General features: G+C 46.2%; 5 protein-coding genes across 5 annotated transcripts; 3 read left to right on the top strand and 2 right to left on the bottom strand.

Moving 5' to 3' along the window:
- Positions 1 to 719: 719 nt before the first annotated feature.
- Positions 720 to 6600, top strand: JR316_0000254 (ABC transporter A family member 2; the record flags this gene model as incomplete). Its single annotated transcript, XM_047886069.1, has 20 exons — positions 720 to 794; positions 870 to 956; positions 1015 to 1413; positions 1464 to 1563; positions 1614 to 1653; positions 1711 to 1741; positions 1800 to 1885; positions 1944 to 2364; positions 2414 to 2685; positions 2745 to 3079; positions 3133 to 3242; positions 3289 to 4395; positions 4451 to 4660; positions 4723 to 4845; positions 4895 to 5008; positions 5060 to 5510; positions 5569 to 5871; positions 5936 to 6055; positions 6107 to 6169; positions 6233 to 6600. The coding sequence occupies 20 exons, from the start codon at positions 720 to 722 to the stop codon at positions 6598 to 6600; spliced, it is 4815 nt and encodes a 1604-aa protein (XP_047753815.1).
- A 323-nt stretch (positions 6601 to 6923) lies between these two features.
- On the bottom strand, positions 6924 to 7725 carry JR316_0000253 (uncharacterized protein; the record flags this gene model as incomplete). Its single annotated transcript, XM_047886068.1, has 3 exons — positions 6924 to 7274; positions 7322 to 7538; positions 7595 to 7725. The coding sequence occupies 3 exons, from the start codon at positions 7723 to 7725 to the stop codon at positions 6924 to 6926; spliced, it is 699 nt and encodes a 232-aa protein (XP_047753814.1).
- A 2040-nt stretch (positions 7726 to 9765) lies between these two features.
- JR316_0000252 (MFS siderochrome iron transporter 1) lies at positions 9766 to 11671 on the top strand (the record flags this gene model as incomplete). The annotated part of the gene is made up of 3 exons (XM_047886067.1): positions 9766 to 10013; positions 10072 to 10359; positions 10411 to 11671. 3 exons carry the CDS (start codon positions 9766 to 9768, stop codon positions 11669 to 11671), a joined length of 1797 nt encoding a protein of 598 aa, XP_047753813.1.
- A 2056-nt stretch (positions 11672 to 13727) lies between these two features.
- Positions 13728 to 15017, top strand: JR316_0000251 (uncharacterized protein; the record flags this gene model as incomplete). The annotated part of the gene is made up of 3 exons (XM_047886066.1): positions 13728 to 14103; positions 14160 to 14732; positions 14800 to 15017. 3 exons carry the CDS (start codon positions 13728 to 13730, stop codon positions 15015 to 15017), a joined length of 1167 nt encoding a protein of 388 aa, XP_047753812.1.
- Positions 15018 to 15641: 624 nt separating this feature from the next.
- Positions 15642 to 16152, bottom strand: JR316_0000250 (Thioredoxin; the record flags this gene model as incomplete). Its single annotated transcript, XM_047886065.1, has 4 exons — positions 15642 to 15674; positions 15727 to 15801; positions 15868 to 16041; positions 16108 to 16152. 4 exons carry the CDS (start codon positions 16150 to 16152, stop codon positions 15642 to 15644), a joined length of 327 nt encoding a protein of 108 aa, XP_047753811.1.
- Positions 16153 to 17381: the final 1229 nt, after the last annotated feature.

Genomic DNA, 17381 nt, shown 5'->3' with positions numbered 1-17381 from the left:
TCAATTTACGGAATACCGTGTTTGGTGAAGTTTGTGCTCAGGGTTCGATCCAGCCCCCTCATGAGCACGGGTCTGATCTTCGACTGTAACTCATCTCACAACCGTCTCGAGTTCGTGATTTTGTCTGAGCATCCGAATGTTTAGTTGACTCTCATCAATGTAACGTGCGCGAAAGCTATATCACCACAGCCAAAGTAATAAAGGACATTTTTCCACAATTGACAAAATTTTCTCACTCGGCACCATTGACTTACGCACCTACACGAATCAAATCGCAATGTCATGAGATTAAACTCGCAATCCTTTCTTCCAGATCCACACGGACATCAATCACCGAACTGCTTTCCATCGCATTATTGCAGGTCACCATACATGTGTGCTCTTGAACTGAGGTATGTAAATTCAGAAATCATCCATTCTATAAATGATTGATACATGGAAGACCAATCTAAGTATCAATAGGACAGGCATGCTGTATTGATTCCTTTCTGAAATCATCTTCATTGCTACCATTGTGACCCAGGATCTGTGTAAGACCTGTGCGGCAATAACGTTCGGCTAATCAAACATTGCTGCGGACTCTCGTCACGGAAGGCACGTACATTGTTGACATTGGTTCCTTTTCAAATTCTCACCATTAATCTTCGGGTTAATTTGTGTTGTTCAAAACCCTAGAGCTTTCCGAACTACCACCACCCCACCACACTTCATTACCAGGGATGAGCTCCCTCTTTTGGAGACAATTCAAGGCCCTTTTTTACAAAAACACGATTGTCATTCGAAAGCATTGGCTGGTATGTGCATTTAAAAGTTGCCTTTGCCTATGCTCAAGGGCTTTCCCAACTCTCATTAACATTTTATCCATCTAGATTAACATTTTACGGTGTTTGATTTTTCCTTTGGCCTATGGAATTTTTCTCGGTTATGTATCAACCTTCTTCTCAAAGCCTTCTAATGTAAGGGTGGTCGTATAAGCGCTTGTTTCTGATTCATAATGACCAAGACGTTTCTTAGTTTGGACTTGGCACTCCCGCTCGAGTGTTTGGCGTTGGGGATCACTTCGATGGCTCAAGGCCAATTGTTTGGTCCGATAATTCCAACGGAACTGGTTATATTCATGGAAAAGATATAATGAGTCATGTTACCTCTGGCTTCTCTTCCAGGCAACTCAAAGGTGTCATTGAGGTCGAGGACACTGCTTCACTTTTTGATATATGTATCTCAAACGCGAATGGGGCATCGCCGTGTTTTGTTGCCCTTACCTTTGAAGACATCCCTACCGCCTCAACAAGTGACAAAAGGCCATTGAATTATACATTCTGGGCAGGATCTGGAGCTTATCGTGTCGATGTTCTCAAGCATACCAGTGATCTCGAAACAGTACTTCTCCCTCTGCAATGGGCTGTTGATCAGGTACACCCTTTAGCAGTCAAATTGATATAGTCGTACTAAAAGAAGAGCAGGCCATAATCGAGCTTACTACAGGGCAGAAGACACCAACACCCCTTCAATTACCTTTCACCCACAATGTAGATTCAGATACAGACCAGAGTAACCGATTATGTGAGTATGTTTACTAATTTGCCTAGTCTAGTACTAACGAGAGTTACTAGTATTCCTTAGCATAATGGGAAATTTCGGAGGAGTTGTATTGTGAGTGACTAAACATCATCTCCACTTGCCGGTGTCTCTAAATATCGCTACTGGCAGCTTCCTGGTGTTCACTGGTGTAATGTATCAGGTCAATACCATCTAGACACAGAGATATAATATCTACTGAACCTCTAATTTTTTTCCAGATTGCTGGTGGAGTTGCGCTAGAGCGAGCAGCTGCTCTGACATCTCATATGCAGGCAATGGGAGCCCTTGACTCTGCCAGACTATTGTTTGTATCTTTACTATTATTTCTCCTCCTCACGTACAGTTGCTAATTCCTGCCAAAGATCATGGTACTTCTCCTCATCGATTCTTTTCATCCCAACTTGGATAGCCCTGGCGGTAGTCTGGGGAGTTCGGATTTTCACAAACACGAACATTGGCTATCTCATTCTGCTCCACCTTGTGGCTGGGTTTGGATGTACTGGATGGGCATTCTTTGCCTCGGTTCCATTCAGCAAGAGCCCACAGCTAGCAGCCGTGGTTACCACAGGGGCGGCGATCGTACTTGCCATTATACCCTTGTCTATCACTGCAGAGAACAACTCAGCTGTTGGGCCTGTACTGTCTTTCTTCTTCCCGTCTATGTTTTATGTATTTATGCTCAAGATGTTCTCGGGCTTTGAAGTGAACCTCCAACATGTTGTTTTGTCACAAAAGGACCCGACGTACTTCTTTGAGGGGATACCAATGATCATAGCTGCTGTGGTACGTTATTTATTTCGATGAATTGCTTCACAGTGCTCACACGTTACAGGTTGGGGTATTCTTTTGGCCTATCGTCGCCATCTACCTCGAAAGGTGGATGTACGGGATTTCAAACCCATCAAATACTGGCTTTTGGTCGTCAGGGCAATTAAAGGGTTCAGCGGAAGATACCACTTCTGATATTGCCATCAGTCTACGCAATGTCAAAAAGATATTCAACACATCAATGTTCAGTCGAAAGCTGAATGAGGTTGTTGCTATTGCAGATCTCACGCTCGACATACCATCCTTCGGAATATTCGTTCTTTTGGGTCCAAATGGGTAAGTCCTGAGCACCATTTTCCTCATAAAGACACTAACCTCGCTTTCATAATTGTTAGGGCGGGAAAATCTACAGCTTTGTCCATTATTGGAGGCCTTACAAAGTCCACCGACGGGACTGTTTCTTTCTCTGGGAACACCACGCGACCGCCTCGAGGAACACTTGGTCTGGTTCCTCAGAAAAATGTCCTATTCCCAGAGCTTTCGTGCTTTCAGACATTGAAGCTTTGGAACGCTATCAAACAAGAAGAAGGAGAATCTTCCGATGCTGATATCGAGCGCTTAATTCGGGATTGTGATCTCCAGTCTAAGGCTCATGAGCCAGCAGGAACTCTATCTGGAGGTCAAAAGAGAAAGCTTCAACTAGCCATAGGACTGGTTGGTGGATCCAAGAGTAAGCATTGTTTTTGTCTTGCCGGTTTATTTGACTAATGTTTCCACGTTAAGTTATACTCGTGGATGAATGCACTTCTGGGGTAGACCCCTTGAGTCGGCGCTCTCTTTGGAGAACTCTTACTACCTACCGAAATGAACGTACTATTGTTCTTACGACTCATGTATGTCCGCCGTTCAACCAGAATTTCACATACTCATCATTTTTAGTTTTTGGATGAAGCCGATTTCCTTGCCGATCGCATTGCAGTTCTAGCTGCTCCAGGAAAGCTCATTGCCTCAGAAAGCCCAGTTGCCTTGAAATCCTCTATGGGTGAAGGCTATTCAGTCATAGTCAAATTTGAATCCGAAGACTTCGCCAAGGAGCTGCTGAGCGATGTGCGTACGGTGGCACCGGACGCCACCATGGAAATCAAGGAGTCATTTACATCATGCTATCACCTCAAAACTAGGGATTCTTCTCGGGTTTCTGCCGCACTTCGGTTGATTGAACAGCGTAAAAAGATGTTTACAATCCATGCCTATGACGTAGTAGGGACGACGATTGAGGACATCTTTCTTGACCTCCTCCAGAAGGAAGAGGGTGAAGACGGAGAGAAAAATGAAAAGGACGCAGCTAAACAACATGCCTTACTGGATCTCACCCTTTCGAGTGGAAGACCACGCTCATCGTTGGCTCAAGCTCTTACCATCTTCCATAAACGCTTTTTAATTATGCGAAGAAGCTGGCTGGTCCCGTTCCTTGCACTGGCTATAGGGATATCAGGTGCATGGTGGCCTATACGATTCGTAAAAGGAGGCGTGGCGTCATGCGCTCACAAATTTATTGACCCCACCAAGGGAGGGTTTTTCAATCCGCTATATCCTCCTCTACTCAGCAACGATACCATCTTGGCCTCGCCTTCGAACCTACCGTCAATCATAAACGCTAGTCTTCCCGAACTTTTTGTAGACCCTTTGCTTCAGTTCTATTCTCCAAATTTCCCCAAACCCTCTGGTCCATTTAATCCTTTCGTGCCGGTTGCAGACCAGCAGACACTGGTGGAGATGATTAATGCCAACTTTACCGAGTTCAGCACATTTGGGGGTTTCTCCATGGATTTTGAAAAGAACGAATACTTAATCGCATGGCAATTGAGCCCATTCTCCCTGAGCATGTTTAGTGTAGCGTCGAACCTCTTCTATAACCGTGCCCTCAATGCTTCAAGCAGCCCATCGGGCTCCACCCGAATCCATCCAACGTTCCATCAGCTGCCGAGTGTACAGACGGAGTCTCTCGCCACTTTACAATGGCTTGCTATATTCGGCGCTGCAATGGTAAGCATAAATCCTTTTTTGTCATGCAAATCCCAAGCTGATTTTTGTACATTAGACCGTATTCCCCGCCTTCTTTGCTCTTTATGTAGCAAAAGAGCGACACTCTTCGGTTCAAGCCATGCAATTATCGAATGGACTATCAAACCCATTGGGCCTTTGGCTTGGGCATATCATGTTTGATTCCATGTTTACTGTGATTGTTGCGACTGTGATTGCAATTGTCTACGCAGTTGTCAAAAGCAAATTCCAAGGCGTCGGTTACCTGGTGGGCTTTTAGTTTTAATACCGTTAGACAACACCCCACTCATGTCCTGTACTCACTATCAGTGGTTCGTTATTTGCCTTTACGGATTTGCCGCTACTCTTCTGTCTTATGTCACGGCAATCGTGATCAAGTCGCCCCTAGGAGCTTTCGCAGCAATGGTGGTCTCTCAATTTATTATCTATCTGGTAAGTATTTTACTGCCGCATATAATCAGCATATCTCATTTTCCTTTAGCTCTACCTTACTGCATATATCATCGTTACGTTCGTTGCGCTTCCTTTGGAGGCTCCACGCACCATCAACATTGTCCACTTCACCTTGGCTCTCATTGCTCCTATCAACAGTTTGGTAAGTTGCTGGAATAGATATTTCTCCATCTTTACTCACTTTTCATATCAGGTCAGGGCAGCCTTAATATCAGTCAATCAGTTCTCACTGATTTGCGATGGCGAGAACGTTGCCACCGGAGCCGCACTTGGTACCATCACTCGATACGGAGGGCCTATTCTGTACCTTATTGTATGGATTCTGACACTTTTATTTATCCTCACCATAATCGACTCCGGAATCCGGTTCCCAACGGCAAGTCTGCGTCGTAAAGCCAACATATCTGGATCTCTCAGCGGGAATAACAACGAACCCCGGAAGCCATCAAATCCTGACGTCGTGGCCGAAGCTCAGCAAGCGGCCTCATTCTCCAATCAGGATCCACTACGTGTCTTGAGCGTTTCCAAGTCTTACGGAAGAAACAAGGTCGTAGACGACGTCACTTTCACCATTCCGCACAACTCCCTTTTCGTGATGTTGGGCCCGAACGGAGCAGGCAAGACGACAACTTTTGATATGATATGTGCGCATCACTCCCTGTTAGGTTCCAAACTTGAACAAGAACTAATATTTCTTCGTAGATGGTCAATTGAAACCCGACGGTGGAGATGTCATGGTCAACGATACTTCAGTCCTTAGCAACAAGCAGAAAGCACGAGTGTCATTCGGCGTATGCCCACAGTTTACTGCTATTGACGCACACCTCACGGTGCGCGAGCATCTCTTGATATATGGACACTTCCGAGGTCTTTTCGGCGAGGACTTGCAACACAACGTCGATAACATTTTGGAAGCGACAGGCTTGAACACATATTCAGATCGGCTTGCGACCAAACTTTCCGGAGGAAACCAAAGGAAGCTTGCACTGTCGATCGCGTTGATTGGTGAGGTTTTCTACCAACTTTCAGAAGCATGCATGATGGCTGACCGTAATTTATGCATTGATAGGCAACCCGTCAGTCGTATTAGTCGATGAATATTCCACAGGTATTGACGCCAAAATGAAACGGGAGCTATGGGGAGTTCTTAAGCAGGTTACTAGTGACAAGGCGGTATTCCTGACAACGCGTGAGTCTGTCCGGCGCTTTATCTCTACTGTGTCCTCACAGTTGTTCCTAGATTCGATGGAAGAGGCTTCGTACCTCGCTACTAAGGTCGGAATCATGTCGAAGCGAATGTTAGGTAAGTTACCTGCGTTGTGATTTGTGTCCAATTTCAATGCTGAGTAATGATGCGCACTTCAAGCTGTGGGTTCCCCCCAGGAACTCGAGGCGTGTACAGCGTCGTATGAGGTACACTTTGCATGCCACAATCGCCAGGATTATGTCAAGGTCCAGGCCGTCATGGCGCGTATACCTGGAGCACGAATGGCGGACGATGTCGCAACGCGCTTCGAGATTCCCATCGGCAACAGCGAAAACAGCAGCTCTGATACTTCCGTCGCGAGCATCTTCGAGATCCTTTCTAACGAAAAAGGTTTCCCAGAATTTACCATCGGAAAATCAAGCTTGGAGACAGCGTTCATCAGGATCATCAACCAGGACTCGCAACAGGGGCATGATAATCACGGAGTTGATGCTAAGGCGGAGGGGAAGTTATGGGGGATTTGCTAAATGAAATTGTACGAAATAAAGGGTTGAATTTGCCTCGAATACCTGTAGATATACCCCAGACTTGATACCATGCTCTTGACACTGCTTTATGTGAAACTGCAATTGAATAACCAGTAGAAGAAAGAGAGCCATGGCAAGGAAAAACCAGTCTTATGACGCACACTCCGTGAGGTTTGCGCGCTCTTGGATCCATATTGCACTGGACTCAATGACAACCACACTGGGTAGTAATCCTGACAATGGGTGACAGGAAATTGATGCGGCAGAAAGGAGCATTTCGCCAGAAGACCAGCTACTGGTGAAAAGGACAAGATAGGGAGTCTCTAGTCCACTTTCGTTGCCAATTTGGCTTGTTTGGCGATAGAGAGTAGATGGGTGTATACCCACGCTGAAAGAGGAAGGCCCAGCACAATCGCTAACATGATTGCAGCAATGACAGGAATAACTGATTCGGGAATGATACCGAGATGGAGTGGTTCAACGGTTAGGACAAACGGAACAAGCTGGCGCACCATGGCGTCTAATGTATCGTTGTGTGGTGGGGTTAAGACTCCGGCATGCACCAGTTGTATGCGGGCATATTTGCGGCGGGTTGACGATATACCCGCGGGTCGCTGAGAATGAATAGCTAGAGCAGTGGGGTCGTGGACTTTGATTGAGAAATCGGTAGGATGCTAGACCTTCGATTAGAAAAATAAGATGCTGGAGTCGTGTTACGCACAAATGCTGCCCAAGATACTCGAAGTGTAAACTTATTAAAGCGTTTCCAGTCACCTCGGTCCAAATCAAGGACGACCCAGGTTTCATGCGGACACCGTTGCGGGTATTTAGAGCTCCATTTTGGAAGGTCAGGACAAATTTCGCTTGATAATACTGTCCCAAGTTTTGCAGACGTTACTTCAAATTTCGCCTGTGAATGTCCTGGATAAAATATTGGCCTATTAGGCGGAACTGGCGTGAAACGTATAATTTCCTTGAGAATTGAAGGACCAACCATGTTTCAGTGAAGGGTAAGTCTAGCTCGTCGTCTTCAGCAACCGAAAAATTTATTATTTCAGTGTTGGCGGAAGAGAAGCCGATAAGAAGCAGTAATGTAACACAGAAACATACAAGTTTGGCCACCATTGTGGTTAAGGACAGAGGAATGTGATGATGACCCCCTTTCGGCATCTTCCGACTGTGCTCGGACCACTTAGATTAACGCGTTGAACAAATAAACATCAACGCGTTGGTTGGGGCCGTTGGGACTTGGGACTTGGGCATTGGTTTCTAACAAAAACTTGAAGACTCCTCCAATCATCAAGGACAACTATCCTCCTATATTGGCACCGTCTCCTTATATTGTCTGGCACAATCATGTCTGATTATGACACAGATTCCGGGAAGGACTCTGAAGGTGACCACATACCGTATTCGTAGGAACTACTGGTAACGTCCACTAAACGGCAACGTTACAACGTTAGAAATCATCTTCGATCCAAATCAGGACTCTGAGGAAAAGCGAGTCTTACGCAGGGATTATCGATCTCTGCACAAAAGGATCATAGGTACAATCTTTCGGACGAGGGATATGCACTCTTCCTAATGCTTTGCCGCCTAGAACATCAAAGGAACCTTGAAGAACTATCACCACTCGAAATAATGGACGGAGTACGGACGGCGAATAGTCTATTTGACTTTGGTGAGTTTCTTGACAAAAGCATCTGTAGCGTTCAGATAGCTTAATTCTCGCTAGTTAAAGAACCTCAGGAAGCGATTCTTGATTCCCGATTCTTCGTGATGGCCACCAGTATAGGTGCCCAGAAAGCTAGAGCAATGAAGTCAGGGACAGGTACATTTAATGTGGATAACTTTATAACAAGTCTGGTGCGATATATGGGCCGGTCCGACTCTGAAAATTTACAATTAGACGACTCTGATTCAGACGATGATGGCCATTTCGGACCGGCTCTTGATTGGGATGGAATAGGCCGTAAATGCATGGCTAAAAGTCGGCGAGTTCCTGCTACAGGATTTATGTATGTGCTCCTAAACTTGGATTTCGTATGTTGGGTGTTACATTCATATCTCTATGACAGGCTGGGTCCCTTGTCTGTCGTACATAGAAAAAGAGCTCGGAAAAGTCGGTCAAAGCTTGAGAAGAATCAAGCGGATAGGCGGAAACCTCAGGAACTTGGAGAAGAAAACATTTTGAGATCGGAAAATGAAACAACGAACAATATGGCAATCGTAGGTCCCTTTTCTTCGCGAGCATTTTTGGTAACTGACCAGCACTTCATAGATGGAAGGCGTTCTCAAATTCTTCAACGTTTACGCCAACAATCCCAAAAACCTGTTTGAACTCGTAATTAATCCTACAAACTTCGCTCACTCGGTTGAGAACCTATTTTACTTGTCATTTCTTGTGCGAGATGGCAAAGTGCACCTTGAATCTCGTGATGGAGAGCCTGTTGTTTGTAAGTTTTCCACAGCTTTTCTTTGTAGGAGTAATGACTCATAGACGCCAAAGTTTTGCAGGATCCGGGATCCACTCAAAATACGGAGAGTACCAAGAGAAAGCAAATGGTTTTGGAGCTTGATAACGAAACATGGAAGGTACGTCGGGTTTAAACATTTTCCCCTTACCAATATCTTGGTTTGCTAATTTGACTGTTATGGCTTCCAGCGTGCCATTCAGGTGTTTAACATCGATCGGCCTTTTATTCCTGAAAGACCTCCGGTAGAAGCAAAGCTAGGCGACGAGTGGTATGGTTAATATGGTAATTAAAGCCGTCGGGGGAACGTCATTTGCAGAGGCTAGGTCAACAATCGGTTTTATGTTGTAAGCGCACTCTTCTCTGACCACCGTTAGAGCTACATCATGGACTTATGGGTATAGATTTTCATGTGCAGCATGCTCCAAATTACGCCGACAATTTTAAAAGCGGGCTGCGTGGCCACATTCAGGCACCTACCAAGCCTGGGAGAGCGGCCTAGATTATCTGATAATCACAATATCATTCTCGCTTATCTGATAAGATGCGATGCATCGGGATGGTGGCCGGGGACCGCTTGCGCTCGAATAAATTAAAACCCCTGCTGGAATCGAAAAGCGCGTCGCCTTCCTCACCCTTGGCTCCTGGAACTTCCGGTCAGGCTCTCACTGCCCCCCATCCAGCCGTATAAATGGCCTCCAACATTTTGTTCAGTAGGATCCGACCTCAAGCTGATCAACCGATCGTCGACTCCGAAGCGGAGAAGCAATCGGACGTTGAAAGTCGCACTCCAGCACGACCAATCGGTGTAGTTGACGAGCAGGATGCACAAATTATCGACAGCGAGCAGTTTACACCAGATGCACAGGCTGGTGTCAAAAAAATAGAGGCGGTGACGACGGTATGGACCAAAGGCGCCCTGTATTTGGCGTACACCATGTCAGAGCTTTTCCTTTTTCTCTCCTGCCATTGATCAAACTGCTGACGCCGCATTCAGGATCTGGATCATCTATTTCGTCGACTCCATGCAACAAAGTACGACTACTACCCTCACACCATATGTTACCTCTAGCTTTGGAAAGCATTCTACCATCTCCGCCACGGGAATTGTCTCTGGAATTGTTGGAGGTCTCGTCAAACTTCCACTCGCCAAAGTCCTCGACATCTGGGGCCGTCCTCAAGGATATTTAATGATGATAGTTCTTTTGACTGTTGGTCTCGTTATGATGGCTGGTTGCAACAACGTCGAGACGTACGCGGCTGCTCAGGTGTTCTACTGGGTCGGGTATGTGTATTTTGTATATCGTCACTTCCTCTCGAACCTAATATTCGTTAGATATAACGGTTTGACGTATACTCTTGGTATCTTTATTGCCGATACATCTACGCTCCGCAACAGGTCCTTCATGTTCGCTTTTGCAACTTCACCGTATCTTGCTACAACCTGGATCGGTGGTCCCCTCGCAGACGCTTTCCTGGAAGGCCCAGGTTTTCGATGGGGTTTTGGTTCATTCGCCATCATCACTCCTGCTATCACGCTCCCCCTCTTCTTCGTTTTCTATCTGAATTACAGTAAAGCTGAGAAAATGGGTCTTATCACTAGAACACCTTCGGGCCGCACACTCAGTGAATCCTTCAAACACTATGCCGTCGAATTTGATGTCGTTGGCCTTTTCCTCATCATTTCCGGCCTCGCCCTCTTCTTGCTCCCGTTCTCTCTCTATTCCTATCAGGAGAATACCTGGCGCTCACCCATGATCATCTCTATGCTCATCATAGGTGGATTGCTCTGCATCGCCTTCGTCTTTTGGGAACGGTATTACGCCCGCGTCACCTATATTCCTTACTCCCTCCTCCTCGACCGCACTGTTTTGGGTGCCTGCATCCTTTCAGGAACTCTTTTTGTGTCGTACTACCTTTGGGCGACATATTTCTTCTCCTTCCTTATGGTTGTGAACGGACTTAGCATCACCGAAGCTTCGTATGTCGGCAACACGTACACCATGGGGTCGTGCTTCTTTGCACTGTTCATCGGGGTCATTATCCGTTATACCGGGAAATTCAAGGGCCTTACTTTATGGTTCGGTGTTCCCGTCACAATGCTCGGCGTAGGCCTTATGATCCACTTCCGTCAACCAGGCGTCAATGTCGGTTACGTAGTTATGTGCCAAATCTTCATCGCCTTTGCAGGGGGAACTTGCGTAATATGTGAGCAGACCGCTGCGATGGCCGCCACCTCCCATCAGTTCGTCGCCGTCGTCCTTGCAATGGAGGGGATGTTTGCTTCCGTTGGAGGCGCCGTTGGTCAGGCCGTAGCAGGTGCAATCTGGACTGGAGTCTTCCCCCAGAAGTTGTTGGAGCTTTTGCCCGAAGAAAGCAAGCAATACTGGCCGGTCATCTACGGAAGCCTGGGTGCTCAGCTCAGCTTCCCTATGGGAACTCCTGAGAGAGATGCGATCAACGCTGCGTACGGCCACGCACAGAGGTACATGTGCATCGCGTCTGTGTGCATTTTGGCAATTTCGTGGGCAAGCGTCCTCCTGTGGAAGGATATCAACGTCAAAAAGTTCAAGCAGGTCAAAGGCACTGTTTTCTAGACCACATTGCACGTGTGTTTCTATTTCAGACTGGGGAGCAGCTGATACTCCGAGTTTCATCAAACCCTATTCATTTTAGACTATACCTTACGATCCCATATTTCATTTATGATTTTAAAAGCATTCGTATCATGACATCTTTATTGTAGTTTTACGTCAATATATCGCTTACGCTTCAATGTGCCTATATTTCATTTTTGAGTGATGATCATCAAGTACGGTTGCCGCCTCAAACATGGTCTACATAAGGCAACTGTTCCGCTATCAAGAAGCGGTGGGTGGGGGTCCTGGCACTGCGTTACTTTCCTGTTTGTCACGTCAGGTAGAACTGCTGTTCAGGCCCTCTAGTGTGTGACTGTGGTTGGCCGGCTCGGGGGGAGTCGGAGTTTCAACCACTCTGTGAGCGGCTGGAGGCCCTTCTCCGAAATGCCCTCACACCACCTCCTCGTTCACTAACAGGTTGACATACAGGCCAAAGCAGGTGAGTACAATTTCTTATCATGCTGTACAACACCCTCAAGTCACCATGTATTACACCCCCCTTGCCGTCGGCTACATATACCCTCCAACCTTGAGACAGGCATGCCACCATGTCCCCGTTTAGATGGAGCATTTTGTGTGTTTGTTTAAGTCGGTGGTGTACAACGCTGTCTTCCAGCGTATTCCTATGCTGTAAAATTTGGCCCTTATTCTACACAGCTTACGAGTAGGTTAATTAGGTTGTATTATATATTGCTCATAAATTGGACTATGAGAAATGTCATTTTTCACATTATAAAACGGTGCTTTACCAGAAAGTGTGAATGTGACTCAGAAATTGGACATAGGATACAAGCAACATGGAAACCCGATCACCCTTCAATTTAAGTTTTTGCTTGTTTCTGCCTCGTGTTCTGATAAACTTGGGGGTTTGTTTCCATTTCTATTGTCAGGTTCGAACCGCTGAGGCAACGAAAAAAAACGAATAAAAACATTGAAACCTTGACATGTTGTTGAACGATGAAAAAGAGGAAACCTTCGACTCGTACACGGAATATTTAATTTTGAGTCTTAACAAACGGAAGTGAGTGTCGATTACGCCTTAGCAGCATGAGCCAGGACTACTAATTTGTCAATTCACTTGTAACCTCTGCAACTGAAAAGCAGACTCGTTATCCAATATGGCAAAACACAGCCGTACTAACAGCCCAGTGGCTTCTTTTAATTGGAAATTGTAATTTATTGTATTCATAGATGCAGAATCGTTGAAGCGCGTCCGGAGCCGCTTCAACGATTCAGAGGCGAGTCAGCAAGAGGCGATTCTGCGTCTTCCCACGCTTCTGATGAGGAGAATCACCTCTGCGTTTGAATCGTCTACTCTGACCTCCCATAATGCATATAATACAAACTTAGCTCTACATATTAAACTGATAGAATAATTCTGGTACTCTAACTTCAACTTCAATTTTGCTCAGGCTCATGTGCCAGCAGCCAGTAACACTTCGGTAATGGCACTAGATTGTTCATAGCCTCGGCGGTCGGCAGAACATGTACAGTGTCGGAGATTGTAAAGCTATAAAAGGTGTCACAAAGGTAACGGAGAGTTATGCCACGAGGAAGGGACCCCGATTAACAAAAACGGACTCAGATTCGACGATCTGCAAGAAAGTTAGACCATGTTTGAGGCGGCAACCGTAATCAAGTAATCTTTCGGGGTTTCTACCAACTGATTTGACTCTTATAGGTCGCCGACAAACTATAAGCATTGAAAATCGAATAATACCTTGTACATCGACACTTTAACACAGACGGTCTGCCTTTATTACGAATGTTAAAGTACTGACGCGTACGGAGGGTTTCTCAGAGCTTCGCCGAGTAGTGATTTAGTTTTCTTACCCCTTGACTCAAGTTCTAGACGGCAAGGTGCGCTGCACGATCGGACTCTTAATTTTTTACCCACGATCTGCTGTTTGCCAATAAAGTGCCGCGTCTGTGCAGCTACATTTCACCCAGTCACAATGAAAGCACATTCTTCCCTTGTCATTTGTCCCTCCTCCATACATACGCTCTGCCTGAGATGTATAGAGTCTTTTTAGGAGCTCCTTCGTTGTCTGAGATCAATAACGACCCCAGCACCTACTCATGGCGAACCGTTTCTTCGAACAGCTCAGGGATCGCATTGAAACTCACTAAATCTACGAAATCTTTCTTATATCCTACCCAAGGGACGTCTGAAAGTCGTTTGATCCAGTCCTCTATTGTTATTCCTCTTGCTACCTTGGAAGAGGCAAGTCGACGGATATCGTTAATTTACAAAGATTTAGTATTCAGTGAGGGTCCAGAGGATCCTGTGGAGGAAAGCTTTGCGACCGACAACATTGATGGGACACAGGGAGAATATTCTGGTGTGCCTGCCGAACATACTGCTGAAGTGTCCGTCTTTCGAGGCAAAGGTGAGCCTTGGATGTCGATCTGCTTTACCATGCTAAATGATGAGACCATGAAATAGAACAGACTACCCTAATTTCGTGGCCACCGAGTCGACCCGTAGATGACGAGCTTGATGAATCGAAAGATAGCTTCAATGCCCCTTCTTTCCTATTAGACACATCATCCTCATTAGGCTCCAACTCGTCCCTCCTTCGCCGCGGCTCAGAACCTCCTCAAACTTCACCTCCTGAAACGCAAGCTTCGGCTGAATCTCAGTCGCGGTTTCTGGAGACGCAAGACCCAGAGTCCCAATCTTTTGGTAACTACTCTGACGCCTCATCGATTGCCCGTTTTCCTTCCTTTCATTTTAATCTACACACTCTCACGTCTCTTTCCTCCCTCGTTGAAAGAAAGTTCAAAGGGTCGGTCAAAATCAGTTGTCTACTCGCCGTGTTGGAGGTCGAAGGTCCCGATACAATTCGTATCAAAAACGGAGCTGAGGCCGGGAAGGAGGTGTCCATTCTCAAAATAGTATTGGGTGACGAGGAGGGAACAGTCTGCAAACTCACTGCGTGGAGAGAAATTGCTGAGGATTGGGGCGGTGCGGGCAAAGCGGTTGCAACGAAACGGGGGGATATCGTGCACCTAGAGAGTATGTATCTCCTCCTATTCCTTTGTTTCTGCTCTTTTTCAGGCTGAGCCTTTATGTTTCCAATTAGATGTTATGGCCTCCTGTGATCCTGCAGCGTCAATCACCTTATCCGCGTCGCCCTACCTGAAATCGATCCTAACCATTTGCTATCGCACTATGCCTTATTCCCACGAAGATGGGAGGATGCGGCCTGATCTACGTTTGGGGATCAGCGAGCCCTGTGTGCGCAAGGTCGCAGCCGTCGTATCGTGGTTTGAAGACTTGGCTGGCCTAGAGCAGATTTAGGTCAGCTCACACAACTGTTTAATAACCACTCCGCATGCCACATACTAGCGTTTTTAGCCATTAAGTCATTCCCTCTTTCAACAAACGGGATTTTATCTGGCCAGGCGCTTATCCATATGTATTTGGCAGTGCCTCTTTTAACTACATTGAAATTATGGTTTAGACCATTCGGCTTTATGTTCTAAGAACCGGGTCTCCCGACATACGCGCCCAGCGCATATATCTACACCATATATGTTCTCATCGGACAGTTTCCATTGGGATACTATTGATTCTCTCTGTACATTCGGCAAGCTGTGTTCGTAACTCTGCAGTTGAGTAATGATTCACTTTATTTGCACAACCTTAACATTCTTAATTACATCCCACCTCGTACTCATCTCTTGTTGAATCCGGAGGATATGATTATGCCGATTTGGACATTTTATCATTGTAACATGGCTTTGTGTGTGTTCGGAAAAATTCAACGTGTCAACTCCTCCTCTCTGCCTTAATATTAATAGAGACAGGCTTCGTGATCACGCAATGCCTCTACTTTTGCTTGAAGTTACTTCAAATTCATTTAATTACGCCATAAGAGACTGATAGAATCCATAAAATTACAGTTGTTGATGCAAAATCCCTTTAGATCAGAGACGCGCCCTTCTTGACAAGAGCCTAGCATGTGCCGTGAGATCGTGTACAAAACGTTAGATGGATTCAGACTTACTTCAAGTTCCTGTGGGCGGGCGCCAACTACTTCGCCCTCCTTGTTGCCACCCTTGAAAAGATAAAATGTAGGCATCTATATTATCGTAGGTCAATTAGAGCAGTTCTAATCTGCAGTGACAGTAGGACAAGGAGGACTTACAGCACGGACGCCTACTTCCTGAGCAATGTCGGCCTGCGCGTCAACATCGACCTTGTAGAATTCGATGCCGTTGGGAGCATCATTGGAGAATCGCTCAAAGATAGGAGAGACGGCCTTGCAAGGACCGCACCAGGTAGCCCAGAAGTCGACAAGGATGGGCTTTCCGCTGTTGACCTGTAATCAAAAGGCATGCATGCTGATTAATCCTGATCTAGGCGAGATTGGGAAAGAAGAACAGACCAGGGTCCTGAATTCAGCGAGGGAGGTGATAGCTTTGACAACCATTGTGAGTGTGGATAAAGGGAGTTGGTATATGTGACTGTGTGAGCGGAGTTGAGGGAGTGAGGAACTTAAATGCTGAGGAAATCTCCAGTTTTTATATTCTTTGGACTCAGATTACGGGTGGCCGACTTGATTGGTGAGCGGTCACGTGTGCACGTGAATCGCACAATCTCGTCATCAGATTCCGACACCCGTCATGACATTTATGTCCCTCTCTGCCTCCGTCTTGAGTAGCATTATACACTGCCCGAAGCTATCAATAATACTGTGCATTTGACTCTTCCATGATGCAAACTACACAGAATAATCGGGAACATGCCCTTCCTGTCATCACTCGGTACAAATGTGTCCCCGGGCCGAAATTGACTGACAAGTACGGTTTGAGCACAGTCGTGAAGCGTGAAGAGGAAGTCGATGTCGGACTTGCGTGGACAGGTTGTTTTTTGGATTGAGCTTTCAAATACCAACTCTGGAGGGACTCGGCGCTTATTGAAGCTTACTGAGCAGGAGGCCTGGGACAAACAGGATATGTCTATGCATATGTTGTGGATGAGATACTGTGCTAATGGTGGAAGGTCCCAAAGGCTGACGATAATAATCTTATGTGAAGCTTCAGGAAGTTCAATCGCTCCTATCTATAAACGGATGTAGCACTTCAGGTTCAGTCAACTCTAGACGAATGGATAGTTAGTGAACTGGTCGGTGTAATCAGAGAAACTTTTGTATCTGTGTCATCCTACCCTTTGACGCGATCTTGAGATTGGGTTATCATCAATGGTTTGAGCTGGCTGCTGTAATCGAGTCTCGTTGGATTGACCCGTTGTTTGGCAGTCTCTTGGTCTCAAATTGTCGGATTTCACCGGCAATCAGTGGTTTTGACAATCTTGTCGGCACAACCTCCATCCTCCTCCACCGCAGTAATTCTGCGACTGGCAACCAAATTATCATGAAATGCCCAGTGCACTATATGTCCCCAGTGTGCGTGTGAATGTGCAACGCGTTCTCGTGCAGGTCGTTTGGCCATGCTAAACGCCCATCCATCTCAAAGATGCTCAAAGAAGAGACGGGATCGGGGATCGGCGTCTTTGAGTGGCAGTGCAGAAACCCAAAATTCACAGACCAAACAAGAACAAGCACATTACATACATACCAAGCGCGACCAAAGTTCATTGGAACCTGCTTGAACCTGCTTTGAACCGTCATGATGCCCTTACCAGTGGACCAGCCGCAGC

Source organism: Psilocybe cubensis, chromosome 1, assembly GCF_017499595.1.
Source record: "Psilocybe cubensis strain MGC-MH-2018 chromosome 1, whole genome shotgun sequence".
NCBI lineage: Eukaryota > Fungi > Basidiomycota > Agaricomycetes > Agaricales > Agrocybaceae > Psilocybe > Psilocybe cubensis.
This window is presented reverse-complemented; position numbering and strand designations above follow the sequence as displayed.